This window comes from Tinamus guttatus, unplaced genomic scaffold (assembly GCF_059628265.1).
Source record: "Tinamus guttatus ecotype Peru unplaced genomic scaffold, ASM5962826v1 Tinamus_guttatus_pri_ptg000327l, whole genome shotgun sequence".
In the NCBI taxonomy this organism is placed as follows: Eukaryota; Metazoa; Chordata; class Aves; order Tinamiformes; family Tinamidae; genus Tinamus; species Tinamus guttatus.
This window is the reverse complement of record NW_028288861.1, coordinates 7,367,298-7,395,202: the sequence shown is the minus strand read 5'-3', so window position 1 is coordinate 7,395,202 and position 27,905 is coordinate 7,367,298. Positions and strand designations below refer to the sequence as shown.

Genomic DNA, 27,905 nt, shown 5'->3' with positions numbered 1-27,905 from the left:
GATAATCTTTAAAGATTATCTGCAAACATTCACAATTGCTTGAAGAAGGTAATTGTTGGGAAAGAAGAACACTTATGAGAATTGTTTCAGAGATACCTTTGGCATGAATTTTCACACCAGTAGTCATGATCACTTAGATCACCCAGAAATGTTAAACCTATTGCTAGTATAGAATTATAATTAATGAAAAGCAAAGATTAAAAAGAAGATAGAGACAAAATTAAAACACCTAATTCCCATATCATCAACATTCAGTGTCTCCTCCCAGTTTGTTAAACGAAGTAAAACCCCCACTAACCACCATCAAAACATCCCAGTCTCTACATTATCTGAAAGAAACCCAATAGATTCAAATTCAAACCTAATCAGCTACCTAAGTTAAGCTGGCCAGTCCATTCCTAGAATGTTGGTTCACTCCAGCACCATTACTATTTTAAGTAAATTCACATCTGATTATATCAAAATACTTATATTCCCTCTCTGCTTTATGAAACTACTCACCATCAACCAAACATCCCTTAATACCAACCACTGGAAGTGGAAGCATAGAGCAACAATTCTTTTCCAAAGATGAATGCACTATTTACTCTTTCAAAATTGTACTAAATTCTGTTGTAAAAAGAATGGGATGCAAACAATAACCTTCAAATATACCTGCAGTATGCAATAACATTAATCTCCTGTCTATTTGTTATTTATGAATGCAACAGTCTTAGGATTTCACTAATTTCATTAATTTTAATGGAGAAATCTTACATTCAAGTTACATAGAAACCTCAAATTTTTCATTGCCAATGCCCTTTATCAAATTTTAATACTTCTCTTTGCTGAAATAAGGCAGGTAAAATTCAAACAGGAAAATAACTGTGCTAGATTTTGAAGCAGCTTTATTTGCTGATGTTCATAAATAAAAGCAAATATTTTCATCAACATAAAAATCTGCTTATCACAATGCAGTTAGTTTCGATATCCCATAGATATTTCTCCCTATGATGCAGAATTCTTACTGTTTTATTTGTTCTTGTCACTAGGTCTCTTCTCATATAACCATGATTTTTTTCCTATTCACTACAGCTAATTTGCTTCATTAGCTCAGACTCAGAGCCCGAGTCTGAAGAGAACCATCTGGATCACAAACTTGAAAATGAGACATGAGGATAAGCATTGAAAAAAAGGAGGAGCTTTCTCAAACTTCAGACGGGGCTTTGCTTTAATATTTCTCCTTCGCCATAGCCATATTCTAACACAGGGAAAAATAAATTGTCCACAGAAAAACAGATATGGTAAAATCATATATGCCTAAAAATTGCTAGTAGAATCAATACAGAACTTAGTGACACCCCATCACCACCCCTAAAACAAAACAAAACAAATAATAAAAAACCCCACACACTCACAATACAGCATCAAGAAAAATAAAATATTCTTTGAGCATATGGTATAAAAAAACCATAGGTTTGAGTAAAATATTTAAGAGAAACTAGTCCCACAGTTGAATGAAAGACTTTGTTTTTACGGAATATTAAACAAGTTTAAAAGCTTGCAACAATTCAGAAATTAAACAGAATTATTAATTAGAATTGATAATTCAAATGAAATTTCATTTTATTAGACTAACATTTACTTTAGTACAAACCAAAATATTATGCAACTTATTTACACTCCTTAGAACTTTTTCAATAAACTATCACATATCAAAACAGAATTGTTTCAAAGAAAAGTCAAATCATCTTGTTTTGCAAACATCAGAACAGAATGCAAATGAAATGTTTTACTTTGTTAGGCTTTTTTCATCTGAAAAAGAACTCATGGAAATGGGCATGCTTTCATAAAATGACTTGTTTTTAAACAAAAACATTTTAGATAGGAATTTTGTGACAAAGGTTTTTCTGATTAGGACTAATCATATTGTGTTTTAATGAAAGTCAAATTAGTAATTATCTACATACCAGATTTTCAGATTTATGTAGGCATCTAAACACACAGATAGTCCCCAGCTGGGATATTTTGAAGTACATACATTACTTTTGAAAATGAGAATTACCCTTCTAATCCATTCAGGTACTTTGGAGAATTTAAATCTACTTTTATTATCACATTTTGAACTATCCTAGTTTCACTTTAAGCTCAACAGTTTATTTTTTTAATTATATTTTGCTTGAAGAAAAATTGCTTTGGGAAATCCTGGCAACTGTGTCCAAGGACAGAAGGCAGGAAAGCTTCACCATTCATGTTAGACTGCATTCCTACTTGACAACATAAAGCCACATCAGTAGCTGGACTAATGGATCATTAGGGAATGGCTGGGATATCAGCACAGTTGGCTTTGCAATACTCTTGGCTTCCTTGTTGGTTCTAAACAAGTAATCCATCTGTTGTTATTTCCAAAAGTTAGAGGAGGAACTAATAACCAGAGCTTGTGAGCTGCAGTTGCCATGAACCCACTGGCTGGACTCAGCTGGCTGCTCTACAAGTAATCCTTATTCCTGGCCAATGGACAGAAAACGCTGCCAGCATTCCTAGAATAGCCAGTTTGGCTCATCTACATAGGTTGCTATGTTTCTATTTTTGCAGTATTTCAGAGCACCTCAGTCATTTTGAGTGTAGTAAGAATATCTTTGCAGAAAGATGCAAAAGTAAGTTTTGTTACTCTACAAAAAAAAAAAAAAGAAAAAAGCTATAGCATAAGGAATATCAGAAAATATGGCACAAAATTTAAAAAAAAATGATGGAAGAGAGAGTGTGTGTTAATATTATAAATTCCAAGAAGAAATATTCACCTGCATCTGCACAGGCCTGTATGTCTTCGTTCATAAGCCAGCCACAGTGTTCACACCACTAACTCCATGTTCCTCTTGTAGGTTCTGCTGGTGTGCAAAGCCTCATAATTTAGTGTCCAGCCATCTTGTTCCAGCCACATCAGCACACATATTAACATCTGCCCTTGCCATCATAACCCTGTATTTCTGCATACAGCCTGCATGACCTCACCTAGACAGGTTATCACCTCTTCAAGAGGACACCCCACTGGTGTCCTTCCATTTGCATTCACTTGCCTTTTCCAGAAGGAGAGCTACATGGTCACCAGCAATCAAAAAAGGTCAGGAGTTGGCTCTGTGCCTCCCTTTGATTTGGTACTGACTCCGTGAAACACCACGCAAAGCTTACCATGACACAAGTGCTTTAGCTGATGGAGCTGAAGGGCTAAAAGCACAGAGGTCAGGAATGGACAGATGTTCTGCCATCATGCACTCTGAAATGATTCACAGAAAACAACTGCTTAGAGAGGTATTAAGGATGCACAATTTCAAACACCTAAACCGTGCCAAACTGCAATACTGTTACAGAGGCAACTACATGGTTGTTGGAAATGTGGATGCTCACAGTCCCAAATCCCAGACAACAGCAGCAAAGAGAAAAAAAACAGTCTGCAATTTGTCAAAGGTGGTTACGCATAATCTGTGTTTAAAAAAAAAAAAAAAATCCATCAACTGTAACTACAAGCAATAAGTCAGTCCTGAAGCATCATCCAAGATCTCTGCTGTGAGAGAGTGTCTCATGACTTGCTACAAGCATCTCCTGCCCTATCTTAACATATCAACCTCATTGGGACCTCCAGTCCTTGTAAGACTTTGAAAGATAGCTACTGTCCTGTACACCTGCAGCAAAAGAAAACTTCTCCTCATTAGAATTATAGCTGTTAGATTCCCCTTCAGACCTTTCACACAACCTTCTTCCAAGAATTCACACTGAAAAAGGAGAGTATCAGTAGAAAAATGTTGACTAAGTAGAGCGCAGTCACACCCACATTGCTTGCAGTGATACCTTTGACACAATATTTAAATTGTCACAAAAAGAATTCTGTCTCCTGCCCATTTCTTACACACATGGTGTTTATCTTTTGCATATGCATTAGAAGTTTTCCATTTAAATTTTAAAAACTGAGAGGCTCTTTTCAGCGGCGCCGATACAGAAATAAACATTACGTTAACGAGATTGGACAAGTCAGAAAATTTACTGTATTGGTAGAGAATAAAAAGAAGTTTCTCACCATGAGCTCATGAAAACAACCAGAAGAGAAGCTCAGAATATGAGATAATGCCATTACCACAAAAAGAAGCTAATGGTTCTTGTACTAATTAGCTATCTATTGATACTACCTTAAAACATTTGTTCTGTTTGACACACAGCTTTGCATATAAAGAGCAAATCTTCAGTGATTCAGGTTTCCTTTCTTTATTTCATGGCTTTTGAATAGCTCTAATCACAGTTCAAATACCATTTGGAAAGCCTCAAGATAAATAATTTTTACTTTTGTCCAGATAACTGGTTATTTAAAGACTCTATTATGCATTTGTCATTAAATCACAACACTTATAGTCAATAATTTCATGGGCCACAAGCTTTTCCCATCCATCATCACATAAACTGGGGCTAAACACAAGGCTTAATATGCACAAACTGTGTTTTATTAGTACTTTTTCATCTCTTTCCTGATGGAGACTGGCTATTAATATTATTCACTTTAGTGCTGACATCTCCTATAGCTATAGTTAATATCATGCTTCTCTTTAATCACTGGTTGCACCAGTTCTGTGTAAATTTGGATACTGGGAAAGTCATGGAAGAAGGTGTTCCGAGTTTCCTTTTGCAAACAAGAAATTATAATTTATCTCACAATGAGCAATCCAGCAGCAAGGTTAAACACATGGAGCCGATTTTAGAACAATTTCTCATCAGCTTTCTGAGGAAAGAAATCCATTACTAAATCTGGAAAAATGCAACCAAATGAGCTATAATAAACCTATATGTTGAGTTCTATATGAATTTAAAAAGAAACAGCGCCAACCTGAAAAATAGATTTTTGAAAACCTGATCATTTGTTGCACAAGTATCTGCTGTGCTGGATACAGTTAGGATAGAGGAAGATCCCTAAAAAAGCATCAATGACCAGAGAGAGGAATGGCGGATGCAAGAATAGCACTCTAGTCTTCAATACTTGAAATTTGGAGAGGAAAGGGATAACTAGAAATAGCAGAATTCTTCTCTGCCCATGGAACACGTTCTTCATCTCTTCTGTGCACGATCTTCTCTATAATATGCAGGTCTATTTTGGGAAATAACCCTCAAGTAAAATAGCATATGAGCTTCTACTGTATTTTCTATTTCATAGGTACTAAATGAAGTTGAATATGCCAACCAGTAAAAACTCTTTTAAGAAACTTAATGCCGAGCTATTTCTATGCTATAAACTCACATTGCAGGAATAGGAAATAAACTCCTTGCCAGTGTCATCACTACCAGGTCAGATCAGAAATACCTCATAAATAAAAGGTCATTTCCAAAGGCAGGTCAATTACAACATCCTGGTTCTCACAAACACAGGGGAAAAGAGAGGAAAAGGGAATATTTGTTACTTCTCTATGGCTTGTAGGGATGACTCAAAATTTAGTGTTTTTGTTTGCCTTTTCCTCTCTCCGCTGAATACAGTGAATTCTAAATCAGGCTTTTAAATGTCTTCATGCACATTTGTACATCTCCTTACCAAGTATATGATACGGCTCGTCGGTTAAGGCTGTCACCCAGCAGAATATCTAGGCAGTTCTAGAAATACCTGATACCTGCTCTCCTTTTATTAGATTTGTCAAAGACTCTGGAAGGTCACAACCTCCAGTTGCTTCTTTAAGATAAAAGATGAAAAGCTTTAAGCAAGAGCACTAATCCTTTTCTACTTTCTGCAAACAAGGCATTGTTTCCACTTGGAGAATGGGACAAAAAAAGGGCAAGAGAGGGAGAAAGTCCCCAGGGTGTGGCCATTTTTTTTTCTTTTCTGTTTGAATTCCGAAAGAGAACAAGGATAAGCAATTTCCCTTTGCAACAAAAAGAATTCACTGACCTTTTGCAATGACTCGCTGTAAAATATAGCCATGGGGAGCAGTTGAAAGGTTCCACAGTTTGCCTTCCCTTTCGGAAAGCCTCATTTTATCAAAAAGTACCTCAAAACCAGGAGAAAAACCAAGACAGGAAAGGTGCTGCTATTCAAGGCTTGTGCTGTGCATTAATCATATTACCTTGTGCATATAGTGCATGTGTGTGCACGCATGCACACGTGTGTATGTTATTATAGATATATGTAATCTAAGAGCTTGTGAGGCACGATAATCTGTTATTGTTTTTATATAAAAGAATTCCATATAACCTATGAAAACGGAATAAGAAACATCAGTATACAACACTACCTCCTTGGAATACTTATTAGATCCAGCAACTGCTGTTTGTAACTACAAATGATATCGCAAGGAGCAGTAAAGCTCTTCCACTTCAGATTCCAGACTGCCATCTGCTGATGGTTTTACTTAAATTCACACTTGATCAACGGCCTAGTGAACAAGGTTACTTAATACACCTCTTCATTCACAATATCTGTTTTTCAGAGCATATTTTTCATGCACATTTATTCCTGTATATTTTTTTCCCCTGATACACTAGGAAATGACTCAGGCTGCACAGACATTGCATTCAAGGTTTGGTCCATGCTCAGCTCAAATCCAACATCAATCCATATCCACACAAGCACTGGCACAAGCTTTATGCATGAGTTGGAGCAGAGGATATAACTTGAGTCAATACTGCTTTTAGCCAGAAATATACTTCGCTTCAGCATGGTAGATGAAGAAGAAAGAAAAATACAGGTTTCTGAGGTATGCTTTTTAGGGGGAAAAAAAGTGTTCTTTGACATAAATATAATACAGAAATTAAGGTTTTATTCATCTTCCTGTCTACTTTAAAACAAATTTCACTTTTATGTGCACACCTAAAATACAAGACTAGAAGCTGAAAGCTCTCCTCTTGAAAAGAGTCATTAAAAGATCATAGCAGCAGCTGTAAGACTATCTTCCTCTATGCAGCATAGCTGTCAGTCTTTCCTCACCTAAACGCACCAAGTCAGCAATGCATTATCATTTGTTAAGGTCTTGAAGCCCAAGGAAAGTTATTGAAACTCTAAAAGGTCAGATGAAAAAGAGACTATTTACATTCATTACATATTGACAAAGCAGTTTCCTAAATCATCTTTACTTTTTAGAAGAAAACCTGAAAGTGTTAATGTAGTGCCTCTGAAGTTAATTTTCTATCACAGTAATACATAGCTTGGTTTACTTTCACTTGTTTTTCACTTCCATCCGTAGGTCAATCTCGTCAATTGGTGTCTCATCCATATAGACTTCAGTGCTATGAATTCATTTTGTGAAATGACTGCTCTTACTGTAAGTGACTCATTGGGAAAAGAAATTTATCTTTTTCCTCAAACTTCCTATCTCAAAGTCCTCTCTCTCTTTGGAAAACAATTTGATACATACAAACTATCCAAAACTAAGAAAAGCAACTGACGCTGACGTTCAGCTTTTTGTTCTGTATGCTGTCATGAAAATTTCTAGTATGTCACCTTAATTTTAATTTTCTTTATTATGGTCTTTCACAGTAAGCTGCAAGCAGGTACGTACATCTCAAAGCTGAGCCTAAATATTTTCCACCAAGAATTTTAAAGGATCATTTTATAACAAATTTTTATCTAGTCATTTTATAAAAACAAGAGACCTTGGAGGCACTGGAAAACCAGTCAATATTCATCATTTACAGTTTGTGAAAGAACAAAATGCAAAATTTGAATCTCTTCATTTTTTACTCACTGCATACTGCACACTGATTCCCACGTTCCCCTCTGAGATTATGTTATTAAACTGGAAATACACTACAACTATTGATTTTTTTTTCCTGATTTGAGTTATAAAGTACATTAGATTTGGTCTGATCTGAAACTAAGGCCTGATCAGTAACTTCAGACAAAGGTCTACTAAATAGCAAATGAAAAGCAAAAATTACTTCCCTAAATTTAAAATATTTTCCCTTTAAGAAGTACCACTTTGTTAAAATTTTCAATGGAGGTAGTGAAAGATCTGCTTTAGCACACTTTTCATGATGCATTCCATCCAAAAAGACATAAATTTTAAAATATTTAAAAAGAATGTTTTAACATTTCAGCTGAAATGTGCATACACATAATTTACTATTGTGAGAGATTATTACAACTCCCTATTTACTTATTGGGAGCCAAATGAAAATAGTCTCTTTGGTCCTTGCTTTTATGACTTCTTCCCAAGGCATCTAATAGCACCTTCTGCTAAGCAAACAGTATTATTTATTTTTCTGTAATACATCTATTATCAGTATTTTAAGGTGGGAAAAAGAGGACTAAAAGAAGGAGGAATAAAACAGGTTTTATAATAATTTAAAATAATCATATTTTAAGGATTAGGAAAAAACAAATCTACACTATCCAGAATTTAAAAATATACAGTTACAACAGGCAGAGGAGAGATGGCAAAAGCCCATTTTTTTTATATCACTTCACCAACAGTGGGTCATAACTGATTATATCATTTTGATAAAAGAGATTGTATCAGATTGTTCAGTTTTTAAATGTAAAGATAAAAAGTTTTTAACATTCAAGAAAAGTTAAACTAAAATAAACCTACTGAGTGATACAAGAAAAGAATTCAGCAGAAAGGTTTGACCTCTCTCCATTCTGATTTAACTTTGATGATGCACTATACATGATGAGGGTATCACTAGCTCACAACTCATCACCAAGTAATTCATAAGGAGGTCAAAGAAAGGAAAAGGCCATAGAATCATGCATAATTTAGCAATTTCATCAATAAACAATTCTTCAGATAATATAAAACTGAGAGAGGAAGGTGGGGAAGTAGAAAAGGAGCAAAAATACCATATTTCTGCATGACACTGACATCATCTTGCAAGCTAACTTAGATTATGTGTATATACAGGAAATTAGTAAATACTCCCCAAATTGCATCAAAGGCAATCACACACAGAAGTATAGTCATATACTTATATACTCATATACTTATACCACATACTCTGTCCATTAAAGTTAAACCACTTGGCTATGTCATGATGCCTCAAAAAGATTACAAAAAAAGAGAAAGAAGGAAATGAATATAAAAGACGGGAATAACAGTAAACTTATTTATAAAATTATCCTTGGGTTTCACAAATTTAGTTTTAGTAGCAGAACAGTCAACATGGAAGACACAAAAGTAAAACTTCTGAAGAGTAATATTCATTACAGGAAGGTGTGCAATTACAATGGTTTAATCAGACCTGGCATAGTTATTCTGCTTTAGCTCTGGAATAATCACAAATAATTTTTTCTATTGTGTATCACGGCCTACCAAGATTTCTCCCACTCCAGTTATGAAGTGTGATAATACTAAAACTTCTAAAGGCTATTACTAGGAAATATTTTATTGCAAATTACTAGAGAACAACAACAAAAAACATTGCTTTTTGATCTTCCCACAGTCACACATTATAATTTGGTTTCAAGAAAAAACTCATACCAAATAGATTTCTAGTAAGTAAGGCTCTGATGCATAATACTATAGAAGGAAATACTAATATGTAACATCCTACGACCTCTAAATATTTTAATTTAGCTTTTAAATTTCTACTCATTTTAAACATAGAGATACTAAGCATGAACAAGTAAATAGAAAGTAATTTTAGAACAGATATTTCTAGTTTTCATAGATCTTAACTACGAAGTATCTATTTCAGTCAACCATATTATGACGGATCTTCTAAGTCATCATGCTAGATATTATTAAACAGCAAGATAAGAGGGGAATCAAGGAGAATAGGGATGGAATCAAATGCTTTACTGGCTCATCACCTATGATATTCTGAATTTCCTTTCCATAGCAATTTTTTTCATTCCAAATATCATGGCTGGTGACAGGCATAGGAACTTTTACAATGTAATGGGATAATACAAATGTAAAAATTTAGATATCAAAACAAAGCTAAGATTCCAATCACTATCTGTCACATCAGTTAAACATACATTGCATAGGCATGCGAGAAAAGGTATTATACGGAAATAGCATATAAAAATGTCCTAAACAGAGAAAATAAAAGGCAACTCTTTGTCCAAAGCAATGACAATTTTTTTTTACTTCTCAATAGCAAATAAATGAAAAAAAATATAGATTTCGAACAGTACAAAAAAGGTCAGTTATAAAATTATATGGACCTATAAGATTCTTAGATAATCATTCCATATGAATTAGATTATTTACTTCTGATTTTATTGCAAAAGGGAATAGGAAAGCTTATGAAGAGGAGTTGGAGAAAAATCACGAAGAAAGTGAGACCTGGTTGCTGGTCACTAGCATTTGGCAGCTGAGCTGTTACTTCCCAGGTGTTTCTGGTGACCTGGAACCTATCAATTACATATCAATCAAACTATCAATGACCATTACTGTAAGCATTTACATTTGAGGAGAATTAGTCTTTTTCTTCCTTTTATAATCAGTATAGTTGAAGCCTTTTGCTTATAAATTCCTCTCACCTCGCCTTCATTTTCTGCATGACACAATCAATTTTCTCTTGGCCTTAACAAATAAAGAATGACCTAACACTCATAAAAATTAAATGCAGCATCTTAAATAACTCTGGCTGGTTTTGCACTGAATCAGGAACATTTAGAAAAATAAAATGCTTATAGAATATATGAAAATAAAGTTAGATTATTAATTTTTCTTTCATGGAAGATTTTTTTTTAACTGAAAATCTGAGAAATCAGTAAATTGAAGCCACATTGTAGCTTCAATAACTTTTCAAATGGAATTAATCTGTTCTTGAATGCTGATTGCTTGTTTGTAGTCATCTATAGCTTCTTTCCTGAAACCCAGTTTAGCACGGATATCAGATCTAAATTTATACATCAAGGCATCATTGGGTTGAATTGACAATGCTGTAAAAAAATAAGAAAAAGATATTCAGGTATTTGTTTTTACATTATTATATGATTATAAGGTAAGCATGTACTAGACAAAAGCTCATGTCAGAGCCCAAAATCTTTCCAAATAGGTGTTCATAGTCAGACTAATTAACTTTACATAAAGAAGCAGACAACTTTGTTATAATATTTATACTTTTTTTTCTTTTTTCTTTTTTGATGGTATTTATGAAACCCACTTAAATATTTCCCCAACAGTAAAAACTATGCTTTCCTTGAAAGCAGGTGCAAAATCTAAGAGCAGAAAACTATAAGTATTAATTTCTGGGATATAGGGAGGAATCCTTGGAAGGTAGCTGAATTTGGTGCTAATAGCAAGGCAAGCAGGAGTAATGGGAGGAACATAGCTTAGTCATTTGAACTAAAGATTTGTATTTTATTAAGACCAGGATAAAATTTTATTTCAGCTATTGTTCTCAAAGAAATATGTCTAATCCCAATATAAAAACCTCACCTCAATTATGTGAAAGGCAGTATGAGAAAGAATTGATTCATGTTCAGATACTTCATAAGAATATACTCAAAATAACTCTAGCTTATAGAAGCCAAATGCTATTAGAAAACTTGTTACACATAGAACACATTCACAAAATCCCACATTTGTATACAAAACAAGCTATCTGTATGTTCTCTTCCAGTCACCTAGATTTTTCAACATACCCAAATTCCCCAGACGTTTTAAGCACAGTGTTTTTCCACAACTTCTTGATACAATTTCATTTAAAAGCAGGATTCTGTTCAGCTGCTATGATACACATTATATAAATTGCTTTCTCTTCTATCCTGCATACTCTTATTAGTTTTGAGAATCAAAAAAATATCAGCAAATTTACTTAACTTCCTCTTTTTAATAACATCATATTATCTTCTCATCATAGCTAGAAAATATACTAAAAAATAAGGCTACTTTCTAAACTATGAAATAAAGCCAAGTAATTTGTTCTCATAATTGTTAGTATGTTACCAAATGTAATTAGGTCTGGTAAATAAAAATTACCTGTTGAAATGTCTTTCTCAGCTAGCTCATATTCCTTTAATCCATAATGGAGATGTGCCCTGTTAAAATACACTGCTGCAGAGAATGGACAGAGAGAAACTGCCTTCTCAAAGTCTTCTTTTGCTTCTTTAATATTTTTTAATAATGTATTTGTAATAGCACGATTCATAACAGCGGATTCGTTTCTTGGCTCAAGTTGTAATGCCTTGGAATAATAGCCAAGGGCCTACGAAATACACAAATTAAGGATAAAATACACTGTTAAAATCAAGGAACTAGATAATGTACAATGTCTAAATTCTTGTTTATTTTTTAAAATTATTCATGCTTATAAATCTTTATTCATTCTGCTTAATGCTCTTTGCGCCTAGAAGAGAGAGGCACGGCACCAGCATGTCTATCTACAAACAGGTCAATGTACTATCAACACCCAGATGGACTTCTGGGGAATATATGCTCATGCTGAATTACAATTATATTGCAGGAGAAATGAGCTACATACTAATACGATTTGAATGTACACACTATACAACTTGAATTAAGTTAGAATATGAATTGATAACGCAACACATATTCTTGAACATCTTCATAACCACACAGCTTCTTGAGTGGAGTAAGAAATCAAAGAAGCAGAAGAGCAAGAACAGCCTCTGGAAGACCAATCATGGAAAAACAATCATGGATGTAGAAGAGAATGGATGTACGGCAGGGGAAGCCATATGCAGGGCACTGAACATGCACTCCTTACGTATTTCTGGTTCAAGTCTAATCCTCAAAGAGTCTGACTCAGAGAAAGTTATCAGAACATAAAACTCTTCTCCTACATATATCTATTTCTTTTGCAGAATGAAGACGAATTACCTACATTTAGAGTCTTTTGTCAAGCATGTACATAATGCACACCTCAGTACATATACTGCAAGCTGAATTGCTTACAGACGCAAAGCTGGGAGAGAATTAATTTGAGTAAATGAAATGTGCTGAAGCATCAGCACCCGTCCTGGGTTTCCACAGCTGCTGGACCACAAAGTTCCAATCAAATGAAAGAGCAATACTCAGCCGAGGCCCGGGAGTGTGGCAGGAAGACCAAAGCAGAAATCAGTGCTGAGACTTCCTTGGATAGAGAGAAATAAATGGTCATTGCCTTCAAGCAATTTTCCAAGCCTCCTTGCAAGAGGAATTTCAGTATCCAACTCTTTTGTATTTGAATATCCCCACTGTATTTAAGCAGAATGAGGTAATTTAAAAATGAAATTACAGTGGCAACAGGAGAAGGATCCAACTTCTTGATTTAAGCCTATCAGCAGAAGATTCTTTTCATTCTCATGGTGCCGTAGCGAATCTGGGAAAATTATTTAGTCTCAATTTGCCATAATTTAAAAGGCAGCTATGGGACATAAGCAGGTTTTACTGAAATAACAAGAGAGTTTACATATCTCAAATATTTATAAATTTTTGAAATGCTTATCATAGCTGTCATGAATTTCAGTTCATGTATAGACATAATAAAACATCCAGAGGTAGGACAATTATTTGTTAATAATTGCTACAGATTTCTTAATCTCCCATTAGAAGATAAAACTATGAAATTCAATGAAAGAAAAATTCAAGTTAATTATATTTATAATTAGTTTGGTATCAAGGAAAGCAGTTCTGAAGATGATATAGAGAGAATTACCTGTGAAAACTGTCGATTACGGAAGTAGATATTTCCTGCATTGAAATAGGCTAAAGCATAGTCAGGTTCAACAGCTATTGCATTTTGATAGTCCCTCATGGCACAAGATAGGTATCCCATAAACTGGTTGATAACACCACGATTTGTTAGCAGTGCAGCAGTGGTAGTGAGCTGAAAGACAAGAATGGACACATAGTTATTTAGTTCACATTTTTACTCTAACTTTGTTTCATTAAAAATGCAATTGCACCTTCTAATATAAATTGTCAGCTCTTCATATACAGCATTGTCTGGCTTTATAAGAACTGGCTCATTTTCCTAAAATCACGTTAACCTAATATTTACCTTTAATGCAGCATTTGTATCTTGAAATGCAGCAAAGGCTTCTCCCATCTGAAGACAGACCGAAGCTCGTCCATCATATGCAGCATGGCATTTTGGATCAATGTCAATAGCAATTGTAAATTGGTTCCAAGCTTTTTGAAATTTTCCAAGGGCCTAAAATGAATTGTAGTATGTCCATAATAATAAAGCATATGAAATGCCAAACAACATACTAATTTAGAGCAGAAGCATGTTTGTATGCACAAATGCACTTAGCTAAAATACAGGAAAATAATGCATTCAAATACCTTGTTAATTTTGCAATACTCATTCTCCTTGTAAGTATACATCTGCAACAACTGCTTTTGCTGCCATATTACATCCTCTCTAGCACAGAATCATAGAATGCTTGAGGATGGCAGAATAAGCACATTATTCAAATTAAAGCACATGAAATGGAACTCTGGCACACTATACTTCATGAAGAATGTTGCACCATCAAGAAAGTGATAGATTCTGGGAGCATAGGGCTCTTGGGACCATAGTCAAAATGTAAACACTTTACCTAATTTACAAGTGGATTAAGTTAAGGGGGAAGGCCATCTTGTTACCTACAACAATATAGATGTTCCTGTATTTAAGCTACAAAGGCACAATCAGGCTAAAGAAAAGGCATTAAGCGAGTTTAGGCACCTCAATTAAGCACATACCACATTATTAACTCTCTGGGCTGCCCCCTGCATCTAAGCTGTCCAATTCCTACCTATGTCTTGTTACTTACCAAGGCAGTAACTATAGGTTTTCTATTACTTAATACTTCATAAAACACTGCAAAAATATTAATTAGAATTCAATTGCATTGGCAAAGCTGTAAAATAAAATTTGCATGAAACCTATTCAAAATGACCCAACAAAAGACACTGGAATTAGTCACTGACACTGGCAAAAATTAATTCACAACAATATTCACAATTCAAGACATTTCAGGAAAGCAGGTAGTATAATGCACAGTAAGAAAACCATAGGAATTATATATGGAGCAAAAAAAATTGTCACATGATATTACATACCCCTCTGTTAATACAGGATTGATCATTTTTGAATATATTAAATAGTTTTCAGAGATTATTTTAGATATGTCCTTTTCCAAGGAATTTTAACAGATTTGCTAGCATTATATTTTGTAAGGTTGTTTTATACATAGTTTTGTCAAAATTTTGGCCACTTTTTATTTCAATAAATAGCTCATAAACACACAAAAAAATCATAGTACTTGATCAGAGGACCATATAGGTGAATCAAATGAGTGTAAAGTAACTTGATATGTCATTATTCAAGAGCAAACATCCAACAAGATTAGGCACAAATGTGAAAAAAGAATAATAGTCTGATCATTTACTTAAAACCAAAGGAGCCTCCACAAGAGTCTCCATTTTACATATGGACTATTTTATCCTATCAATCCCTTAAATCTTTTACATTGTATAAATACATACACACAAATTTATTTTTATCTTCTTTGATTATGCATATTATTGACAATGAATTTTTACCTGCAAGTTGTATCCTAAGCAAATTCTGGCTTTCACACACTTCGGATTCAAGTGAAGTGCTTTCAAGAAGTCTTTCTGTGCTTGTTTACGATCAGGCTCTTGTCCGTTTTCCATGTACGAATTTCCTCTTCCAACATAGGCATCCACATAAAGGGGGTCTAGTTTGAGAACCTGGTTAAATGACTTCACAGCTTCTTCAAACTCATTAATTCTAAAAATAGAAATATGACTATTAGGTCTGCTTACATTTTTACCTATTTTATAAGATCCTCAGCTTATGAATTATCAGCAAGTACTACCACATAAATACCTCAGAAAACAGCTCAATTCTTACCAAGGGACAAAACTTTTTCTTTTTCTTAGTTTTGTTTTCTCTATATGCGCTTCCCTGATATTTATTAGATCAGTGAAGGCAGAGTCTAAGATTTTGCATTTTGAAATCCTTAGTAAGTCTCATTAGCTTTTGCTGGGCCAAGTTTTCACTTTTTCAACATTTCTACTCAGCAGATTCTAATGCAGACTTTATTCATGCTGTCCAAATGTCATGACCACACATACTTTTTTGTTAGTTTATTCAGACACAGCTGTTCTGCCCATAAAAAATTTATTTCTTGTATATGCCTTCTGTTTTTTTTTTTTTTCTCATACCAGCTCTTGACCATATCCAAGCTATGATAACCTTGCAGTGTAAAAACAGCCGATATTCAGACATAGACCATTCTGCCTAAGAGTAGCCAACTATAGAATTCTGTCCTTAGCCTAAGATACGAAACACATTTAGAGTATACCAGCCAGGAACAAAAAGCATTTAACAAATTAAATACCAAAGAATGCTAGTATTTTTCTTCACATATAAAGCAAAGATATTAATATGTACACAGTCATTTAACCAAGAAGACACTGAAAGATAAGAATGTGTTTTAATATAAGCTAAATTTCCAGATTCTAACTGAACCACAGTTGTATTTCTTTATGAAAGGAAGAAAGATTGAATTCATATGGCTAACATATAGCTTTAAGGGTTATAAACCAAAGGCTTTCTTCGAACACAGCACTTTACACCAGAATAAATCAAGACATCACGCTAAACACGTACATGGACAGTGAAGAACATTAAGAGGTTGTGGGATGAATCTCAAAATGAGCTGTGGCTGAGTTGTATGGGTCTGCAGATGACATATATGCAGATGATAGATGCAGAGAAAATCTATAATAAAATAGATAAAACTAAACTAACTGGCACAGAGATATGAAAATTTCTGTTGTATCATAGTTACTGTTTTCCAAGATGATCATTTATGGACTCCAGCTGCCACCATGATAAATAGGCTAAAATACTGATGTACTTAATTCAGCCAAATTTTATCTATTTTAATAATCTAACAAATATATTTTAATCTTTAATAATAAATTTCATTTTGATGAAATTATATTTTGGAATGTCAAAATAAAAAATTAATGCAATGAAAAACCCTGAGGCTTTCGCTTTGCTTTAAAGCATGAAGTGCAGATCTATTCAGAAACTGTATCCTAACTAATTTTGAACAAAGTAACACAACTTTATGTTATTTCCACTCTGCTTCAAGGGCAAGGATTTATGTCTCTCCTTACCTCCCATAATTCTTTGTTCTTCAGTAATTTTCCTGGATCTATTTTACTGCTCTATTTCCTTTTGATTCTACCAGAAGCAAAAGCTCCAAAAAGGGAATTTTAATTCTAGTTGTTACACTTGAAAAGTACTCAATTTATTCTTCTTTTTCCATTCCTCTTAGATACTCACTCTTCTTCCTGTTCTCACTGTGCTCAAAATCCAGTTCTCAGTGTGCTGAACTAGAGCACCCAGTGCAGCAATTGCACCCTATCCCTACTCAGCATCAAACAAAAACTGCCTATATTACCTGTGATAGCAGATTCCAATAGCTTGGAAGATATGACTATCAAATGGACTGTGCAAAGCTGCTTCTTTGAAGTCCTGAAAAGAACAGACATTAAAACATATAAATCATTACCTAAGTCATTATTTTTAAGTATACATATTGACGTATTCAACTATATGCTATTTCAATATAACTGTTGCAGTAATAAAATTATCTAGGTACTTTCACGATAATATTTTCTGTAAATAACTTTTTTTCAAGACTTTTTCCTTTTACTAACACAAAGAACATTTCTCAAAATGAATGCAATGTTAATGTATGTGGTTCAACACAAAAAGTGTACAGGTACTTTTAAAAGCAATACTTCAGTTATGAATAAGGAAGCACTTTAGGTCGCTACATGGCAAAGCAATCAGCATGTAACAGGAGTGGTTTAGCTGATGTATCCATGATTTACAGCTACAAATATTTTTTATTTGTTCAAATTAGTATGGTAAAATAGCAGGTCTGCCGCTGAAAAACTACTGAGACGCACTGCTCCAATCCACCAAAGCCTTTCAAAGAATTCCCAGCAAAGTGAAGAGGATTATTCATATGTGCAATTTGAACTATACTCTCTGCTCTGCATAGAGAGCAGAGCAAAAGCAGAATCCAAGTTCCAAAGATCAGGTGTGGTTAACTCTACCCAAAGGTGCTATTCTGACAGGTTACCCCACACTTACCACAATCAACCAAGACAGGCAGTTCCATTTAGCAACTCAGTTTTTCTATAGATTAAATTATACTTTTTTTCTGTTTCTTCCAGTGCACCCAATTCATATTAGAATATATTCAATTCAATTAGCATAAATCCCTGCTTAAACAATTATATTTTAATTCAACAAGCACTATACATGTATACAGGCATATTTCTTGCAATAACATATTGAGAGAATTGATTGAGAATGCCTTGTGTGCCCAGCATATTTATCTCTGCTTCTTTCCTTAAATTAGCTATAATGGTTTTGTGTCTACTGTCCAACTATCTGTTTGTAAATTTGCCTTTTGTTCAAATAAATTTTTGTTGATTCTAGTGGTTCTGCCCCATTTCCAGAAACCCCCAGTCTTCTTTCACTGCTCTTTGCTTGCATCATCTCAGGCTCTCATCTGAACTACTCTGATCAATTGCATCTTGAAGTATGAGAGAAAGATGAATAAAACAATAGCTCTATTTCATTTATTTCTATGCAAGTTCTATCAGCTGCAAAGGGCTCTTGTCATGTATATCCAATGGAACATTTCTGGGTCACTGGAATGGGATTCATATTCATTTTTCAATCTATATTTGGAAGTAAGAAGTATTATTCTATTTTAGGCTGCCTATGCTGAAATTCATGGTATCACAAAGATATCAGAATTTAGTTATTTGACCACAATGGAGGCAACAAATGCCTCCGTTTTTCTCAGCTCCATTAAGAAAAACGCACTTTGCTTTAAATGAAATAAAAATTCAAGCTTTTTAAAATTCAAAACTTTTTAAAATTTCAAAAATAAGGAAAAAAGCACAGGTTTGAAAAAGTGATGCTTAGCCCTGTTACATTTGAAGACTGCTATTGCTATACCCGATGGAATTCCAGTAAGTGAGAGAGTCACCTACATTGTGAGCCAGTTTCAGGATCAAATACTTCAAGAAAATTAACTCAGGGTTTTATCCTTCCTTCCTTTCCAACAAAAATGGTCATTTATCTCCTCCCCTCCACACACACAGAGAAAGGGAACCGGCCCACTTAATCTGAATCCTTCTTTTACAGAGGCTTCTGCTATGAGTTTGTATGCATTTGCACTAAACATAAATTACTTCAATATTAAAAAAAAGAAGAAAAATCAAGTTCTTGCTTATGAAGTTTTGTACAATTTCCATACATAACTCTAGCCATATAATATTATTGCAAAACAGGTAAAACTGCAGTATTTTTGCATTCTTCACTGCCAGAGCACCGTTAGGTGTTTAAACAAATAAGAACTGTGCACAGACTGCTTCTGAAGAAAGCAAAAACCAGCAGATTGGTCTTCTACTCAGCAACGGAAATACAACTGATAGAAAAAAAAAATCTAAATATCCTGTTAACTAGAAGGATTCCATACCTCACATGCATTAGCATAATCACCAAGTTCCACATAGAGCAGTCCACGATTAATTAACACCTTCAAAACTATTTCCTTATTCAGTTCAAGCAAAAGAAGAATTCCATAATCTTTCAAAGCCTAAGAGATAAAATGTATTTTAAGCAATAACTTTTCAGGGGGGTGCCTGTCTGTGTTTCTTTTGTGCCTTTGGCACAAGTAAAGCCAGAAGCAGAAACATTTAGGGGCAGTCAAGAGAAGTTGAAATATGTGAATGATGCTCATCAAATCACTACTTTGATAAAGTCTTCTCCTAGATCTAGTCCTCAGATTTTTCAAGGGATATCAATGTCACAATGTGTAATTAATATGACTATAAAGAAAAAAAAGAAGAAAGGAAGGGAAGGAAGGGAAAGAAAGGAAGAGAGAAAAAGAGAAAGAAGAAAGAGAGCAAGAGAGAAAAAGAGAGCGAGGAGAGAGAGAGCGCGAGAGAAAGAGAGAGAGCTCGAGAGAGAAGAGAGAGAGAGAGAGAGAAAGAGAGAGAGAGAAAGAGAGAGAGAGAGAGACAGAAAGAGAGACAGAAAGAGAGAGAGACAGAGAGACAGAGAGAGACAGAGGAGAGAGAGAGACAGAGAGAGAGACAGAGAGAGAGACAAAGAGAGAGAGGAGGAAGAGAGAGAGAAAGAGGAGAGAGAAAGAGAGAGAGAGGAGAAAGAGAGAGAGAGAGAAGAGAGAGAGAGAGAGAAAGAGAGAGAGAGAGAAAGAGAGAGAAAGAGAGAGGAGAGAAAGAGAGAGAGAGAGAGAGAGAGAAGAGAGAGAAGATGAGAGAGAGAGAAAGAGAGAGAGAGAAAGAGAGAGAGAGAGAGAGAAAGAGAGAGAGAGAAAGAGAGTGAGAGAGAGAGAGAGAGAGAGAGAGAGAGGAGAGAAAGAGAGAGAGAGAGAGAAGGAGAGAAAGAGAGAGAAGAGAGATGAGAGAGAGAGAAGAGAGAGAGAAAGAGAGAGAGAGAAAGAGTGAGAGAGAGAAAATTCTTGAGAAAACAATTTCTTTCAGGAAGAGATTGAAAGAGATTCGAATTCTGATTAACTGTCAATAAACAGCTATTATGAACATGAGTGATGTGAACATGTGGAATACCATACCTTTCTGAAATCCTTTATTTGATTATAAGAGACTGCTCTGTTATAGTATGCCAAATGCAGGATTTGTTGAGGTCTATAGTTTTAGAAAGATCTCAATTGCAACCTTATATGTCTGCACATGTAAAAACAGATTGTATAAACTATAATTCACAATTCAAAGCACTAAATATTCTTGCTTAAATAATAGCCTATTGTAAAATTTGATTTCATAGTTTTGGTTTGCTTTCAGGATTGGAAAGCATTCTACTTTTTCAGGACATTCATTATGGACTAGTTATTGCAGTCCTTTTCAGTGGGAATGCTTTTGCAGAAGCTCTATCTAGACAAAGCCAATATTCTTAGTATTTACTTATATCATATTCATTTAATGCAATACATTATCAATCATTCATTTTACTAGGACAAACAGAAAGTGGCTTCCAAGGGAAAGTAATCGAGTTAGAGTTCAATTAAATCAAAAAGTTAATCGAGTTGAATTTCTTCCTTTCAACAGCAACACTAGTTTGCCAAGCTCTTACCGCTATTTAGGAATAAAGTAGGATAGATTATCCAGATCCTAAGGGAGCTACAGACACCCTCCTCTATCACCATCCTATATCCATGGCACACTCTCAATCCCTTATCCCCCATCATCAAGATGAATTGAACTTGTGTATTACATTCAAATATAGAACACTAACCGATATTCCTACCTTGTTTTGATACTTTAAAGTTCCTCGGTAAAAATAAGCTCTCACACTGCTAGGATTAATTTTGAGAGCCTCATTACAATTCAGAATTGCCTTAGAGTATCTGCCTTTACTTCCATAGTAAACAGCACGACTCATATATGCCTGTAGAAATAGAGACAGAATGTGGTATCGTGTTGAAAAGTTGGTTTTTTTACAGCAGACAGATATTAAAGTAAAAAATTGATCTTGTGAACTATATTCATATGAGAAAAAATGTAGGATTATCAATAACAGTAATGAAAAGTAGCAAGAATATTGAAGCAAAAAAAAAATGTGTTCAAATAAATGAGCTAAGAACTGAATGAAGGAAAAGTCTTCAGGTTTGAAAAAAAAAATCCAAAGAAAGGATATTACACAGGCAAACATATACTAAAAAATAAAACCCAAATGATGAGTAAACTATTTCTTAATGGAAATCATTGAAGCTGCTTTGAAGCAAAAGCAGTTTGTTACAGCAAGATGGAGTATGTGCTCTGATATTCTTACATCTGACATTCTGAAAAAAATAAAATGAGCAATATGCCGGCTGGCAGATTATAAGACGTGTACACATAAATGCAGAATGTGTCATTCTTTGAACTCATTCTAAAGTGACTCACAGAAACAAGTTTTACCAGGAGTCTTGATATTACCTCAAAATGTGATGGGCAAAGTGCAAGTGTTCGATTGAAATCTTGGATACACTTAGCTTGTCCAAGCTGCATTCTACAGAGCCCTCGCTGATAGAAAGCATCAGGATAACTTGGATGCAATCTGATCGCCACACTGAAAGCCTCACAGGCCTAGATGGAAGATATATCATTTGGATTAAACATGATGCTTTCATACATAGTTTAAACCAGTTGCTTATCTGCCTAATTTGTAGATAATCCTAATTTATGCTGTTGAAACTCAACATAGTGCATTGCTTTTTAGTGTTTTCATCTGTTTACTACTACTAAAATTTTTATGATATTTAATATCCCAAACGACAAAATCATAATCACACTGTGGCACAATCTAATCAATTTAATAATCTTCTCCTCAGTGAGACTGCAGAGGTTTTACCAAACACGTGGTCTTCTGCCTGTGAAGAACTGGAATAGTGAAGTTACTTATTACAATGGACAACGAATTGGCTAACCTACATCTCTTTTAAAATCCATCTAGATTGTTTTCTCCCCTATACTGCACATTAGCTTACAAAGTCATGGTCTTTTCTGGGATCTACAGCTATAGTACTAGATCTATATTGACACAGAGAGTCATCTTTTGTGATTGTCATGTGCTACCACATTAGACATTTCAGATGCTTCCAACAAATTTCTTCCAGAGGAATATTATGACTGCCAAATTTAGAGGCAGACAAGGAAAACAAATGGTTCTCCAGGCCAATGAAATTCTGATAATTCAAATATCAACATAGAGCTTTTTAATAAATAAAAAACTGAAACATATTAACTAAAATATTGAAATAAAAACATTGGCATGAACCCACATTTGGCATTACACTGACAGGCTTTCAATATGACCTTCAAGAAAGAAGTTTAAAATATTTATTTTACTAAAACTAGGTAAATATATTTTTCTTAGGAAATATAAGTAGGCATCATACGTAATATAAGTAGGTATATTAGGTATCATACATTAGATGAAGGCCAAATAGAACCAAGTAGGGGTGTTTTGAACAACAGCAATATAGAAAACAATTATGCAATCAGTGCTGTAACTCAGAGAATATTCCAGGAATCTTCTTGTCCAAACTTAGTGCCAATTCACTAAACTATTCATACTCCTCCATAGACAGTTTTCTGTCTATAGCATCTGTGAAAAAATAGATACAAAGGTAAGAAATTCATGCTGTTTTCTGTTCCATCAGAATGTCAGCAAATGATAACATTAGTGCTGGAAAAATGATTCACAAACCTGCAAGACAGTCTACTGTGATCCACAAGCAAAAGGTTTGTTAAAGGCAGTGGAGACTGCTTAATATATTAAAATCCTTTATTCAGCTTTTGTAGCTGTTGCTTACAGATAGTAAATTCAAAGATCAACAAAGTCTTTATAACTGATACTAACCTTCAATAAGTTTACTTGCTCTATATAACACAGGCCTATAAGATAATGTACTTCTGCAGCCTCAAATGTATTAGGTAGGGTTCTTCCTGAGGTAATCAGAAGCTTTGTAGCAATTTTAAAACTTTCCATAGCATTCTGCAATACAAAGTGCATAGTTGTAAAGCACTTGACTAAAAGTCTGCAAAGTCAGTTATTCTTAATTCTGTTCAAAGGTTTTCTTAGTCTTTGGAACATTAACCTATAAATGACTAGTCTGGTGCTCCCTTCGTGTTACTGGACATAGCAATACTCTAGATGCTTCATTTAAACAACAGATCAGAAAAAAAAATCTTCATTTATATGCTGCAAGGAACTAGTGTACACAACACAGAAATAACATTATTCATTTATACGGTTATTTATAAAAATAATTAAATATAACTATTCATTAAAGAATTTTACATATAATATATTTTCTCTATTCAGGAAGAGGTACAGCTTTTCATGGTGTCTGGTAATAATGAATATTTGATGCTAATTTCCTATGTAAAGACAAATTATTTATTCCATATACAACTTGCAGAAATTTATTGTCCATTAAGAAACACATTTAAAAGATCAATCTTGCACAGGCATTAAAGCAATTTAACTTAAGATGGTAGCATCTCAAAACCTTCATGCCTCACAGATGTGGGCAACAATTTATGAATGGTTTTGGTTCAAAAGAGATTTAAGGAAAACAACCAACACATTAAAACTAGTTCAAGATAAGCCATTCCTCAAGGGCCAACGGCAGGGAAAGAGACCTCTGAGACAATATCTTTTTGGACCTCCCAAAAATAGTTTTGTCCAATGGTTGAAATTTTAAATACCAAGAAGTGTAAAAGAATTATAGCATTTTTTCTTAAATGAGTCTACCAAAAAAAAGGTATTTGTTCAAAAAAAAAAAAAAAAAAACAGGCCTGAAATCCCCATGCCTGATACCTGCAAATAATACACCTGCCTAAGTTGTTATCAAGACAGTTTTAAACCATATAGGTCAGCATTTCCTGTTAAAAACCTTTCTCTTCCTACTCTTAAAGAGGTCTGATATTTTAAGAAACAAAGAACTCTAGATGCTTGAACTCACATATGATTCTACTGGCACAGTTGATTCTCAGAGCACTATAGCCTTAAGTCTGAAAATTTTCCCATACTAGAAGAATTCTGAAATTCTTTTCTAGGAGAGATAACAGTGCAGGTCTTCACGTCTGGGAGAAGCACACTGAGAAATCAAGAAATGGCTCTCATACACATCCTCTTAACCACAGAAGTTGAAATGGGTTGGACTGAAGGGTATTTATGACCGCCATCTGAAATGCCACCTGACATTCTTCTCTCAAGGACAGCAGAACCAATCAAGTTCTGTCATAGTTTTAGATATTGAGATATATAAAAAATCTAATGTATCAAAAAGACTGAATGGCCCAAGAGGTTTTATCTGGTTTAAAAAAAAAAAAAGGAATTTTTTTTAAGTGTATACCTGACAACCATTTTAAAAGAAGTTGTAAACACAGGTTAAGAGCAAAAAAAGAAAGACGGTGCAAGCTGAACACATAACTCGATGGAGAGGTGGAGTAAAGGCTTTCTGAAACTAGCTCTTGTTTTTTTCTATTATATTTAGAATAACAGGGCTCTGTACATTTTTTATAAAGAAGTAGGATTGCACCAAAAACAAAGGTTAACTGCAGGAGCCAGATGAGTGACAATATTAGTTAAACTCTATGACATAAGAATTTTAAAAAGTTGAGAAACTAGCTATAACTGTACAACACATATTCAGTTTACACAAACAAATTAAGCATTTCTACTGCATTTTATTACACAAATATGCTAGACATACTTCTGCATCATTTCATTTCAAAAGAAGCAGAATTAGGATATATAATTGACATCAACCTACATAATTATATCTTTTAATATATCTTCTTAAATGTTTTAACATTAAAATAGCCTAATTATGCTGAACGATTAATGTGCGTGATGGAGTCTTACTTGCCTTCTATAACTTAAACAGATACTGCAAAGTCTTACTCATGTAATAAGTTATCCCATAAAATACTAAAAGAATACAGAAACAAAACACTGACTTTCTTGGCACATGTATAATGTAAATGTTTCTAACCTTAGTTTTCTTGGCTTTCATTTGTATTTTTCCTAGGAGAACATACATGGAAGGCTCAGGCTGAACTGCAATAACTTCACATATACAGTCTATTGCTTTATTCTGATTTTGACAAAATGACTGAATGAGAGCTCGCTGAACAGGCTGAGACTTGAAGGATTCTGGAAGAAAACCAACACTGTTTGCCTTAGCAGTCATAAAAATATTAACTAATTTCATACAAAAGTTTGAAAATTAATAGTCAGTTACCAGCAAGTGCAGTTCAATTGCTAAATATGTGTACATTTTTACCTTTATTTTCCCATATATAAGAAGGCTTTCTCCACAGAAGTAACACCATGCACTTACTTTGCTTTTACTTTTTATTTTGTCTTTATTTTTATACCCTGTGTATTCATTGCTGTTCACTACCAGAGACAGGAAACTGTTTGACAGAGTGTGTTGCAATATGGACAGCACATAACAAAACAACTATACTGCAATATTTTAATTGTTCAAATGCACTGAAAAGGTTCAGTCATAAATCTATGTCTTGTCTTGTAAGGAAAGATTACATATAAGAACAAAAGAGAATCCTTACTCAATATTTCTTTATGTTAGGAATCAGGAGGAAATAAAAAATGGCAGACACACAAAAGGTACCAAAAATTTGAAATCACACATGATACTGCTGGTAATAATGTACAACAATATTATTTTAAGGCTCTAAACATGCAAACAAAATACACTAGAGAACAAGAATTTTAGCTGATTCATGGTAAATAGCCTTAAGTTTAAATTTTTAAACAATTCCTTGCTTACATGTATGCCTGGTTCATACATATATGATTCATACACAGAGATTCATGTATACATGGTTCACAAATCCCTAGGCAAATTGACATTACCTTCATCCATTTCCGCAACTTGGTGAATACATAATCCTGACAGCTCATATTTCTTCATTTCCATTAAGTACTTCCCCCTATAATGGAAAATTTGTTGGCTGCAGTTAGTAAAGCTATCTCCAAGCCCTTTTTCCAAAATTCAAGTACTGCTGGAATAGGTAAAAATCTACAATTTGCTTTCTTTAGTATAAAAAGAAAAAATAACGTCATCAAATAAAAAGAGGTTTTTGTTCTTTGTTTCCTTCATGAATATCTTTTCAATTTTTAATTTCTTTTTAACAACACAATGCCAAGAAATTACACATGTTTCTATGTATAATTCCATATAACTTTCCACATTGTGAGAGTTACAAAAATACTTTTTTTTGGATTCCATCCATCAATCCTTTCAAGAATTGTCACAATAAACTTAATTTAGCTACTTCCAAAATCCACCACAGACTGACAGCTGATAGATACGGCTGATTTCAAAGAGCAGCAGAGCCTGTTCAGATATAACCATCAGTAGAAAGTATTCTGCTAGCCAAACAACAGTCCTGGAGACAGCTGAGCAATCCCACTTTTGAAAGTGGGAAAGGACAGCGTTATGGACTGAAACTTAATAAACAATGCTCTCAATCCACCAAAGGAATTACGTTCAAGAATTTCCTCTTCAGTTGTTCTGGTTTGTCAGGGTAGGAAACAGCTTTATGTAAGCATTTTTAAACTTGATACAAGATCAATTCTTCCCACAGGGTCGAGATTGGGGGAGAAGGGAAAGAAATTTAAACAGACCTGGACTCAATCCTTCATATTCTTTTTATTATGTGGATGACAAATCAGTGAAAAAAATCTATCCACATAAGGAAAACATTTAAAATTATTATTTTTTTTTAAGTTCAGATTTGCAATACTGACTTTATGACTATTTACTTGCTTTTATATGGAGTCTATATGCACTTTCATGAGCAGAATAGTGAATATAAAACAAAGCCACTTCCTCAAAGTTTACAACAGATATGAAGTTCTTCAGGTTGAAAAATGCATTTTTTGTACTCAAACATACTCAGAGCAAATTACAAAGGATATGAGGGCATTAACCAATAAGATTCCAAACTGGATTTTTTTTCAAAAGTGAGAAACCTATGAAGACCTGAACCAATTGCTTTAATCACTTTCCTACCTTAATATGTATAACTGTGATTTGTTTGGATAAAGATGAATGGCTCGATTTATATCCCTCACAGCATCTTTTAAATTATGAATCTGTAATTGAGAAAGTAAAAAAAAAAACAACAACTTGATTGCTAATATAAATGCAGTTTGAAGCAAATTAACACAACAACAACAAATTAATTTGAAGCAAATCATGGCTCTGCGGGATACAATGTACACATGATACTAACTCATTAGGTACATATGTCCTCTGCACAGAAACTCAGATTTGTTCTCGCTAAAAGGTCCAACACAGGCATCCTGCTTATTTCTATACACTGTCACAGAGCAAAACCAAAAAACAGTTCCTTTATGGTTGCAAAATCTGAGTATGTAGA

General features: G+C 34.1%; 1 protein-coding gene across 1 annotated transcript in view; it reads right to left on the bottom strand.

The window, feature by feature from the left end:
- Positions 1-10,698: 10,698 nt before the first annotated feature.
- The window catches only part of TTC6 (tetratricopeptide repeat domain 6), a 55,115-nt gene continuing 37,908 nt past the window's right edge, over positions 10,699-27,905 (bottom strand). Inside the window, 16 exon segments of the mRNA XM_088529231.1 lie at positions 10,699-10,837; positions 11,880-12,105; positions 13,558-13,728; positions 13,903-14,055; positions 15,435-15,645; positions 17,333-17,406; positions 19,436-19,555; positions 20,555-20,610; positions 20,613-20,648; positions 20,651-20,666; positions 21,247-21,387; positions 21,918-22,067; positions 23,344-23,478; positions 25,487-25,647; positions 26,374-26,450; positions 27,536-27,618. Of these exon segments, the coding sequence (XP_088385357.1) occupies positions 10,701-10,837; positions 11,880-12,105; positions 13,558-13,728; positions 13,903-14,055; positions 15,435-15,645; positions 17,333-17,406; positions 19,436-19,555; positions 20,555-20,610; positions 20,613-20,648; positions 20,651-20,666; positions 21,247-21,387; positions 21,918-22,067; positions 23,344-23,478; positions 25,487-25,647; positions 26,374-26,450; positions 27,536-27,618 (1,947 nt within the window). The 3' untranslated portion in view covers positions 10,699-10,700.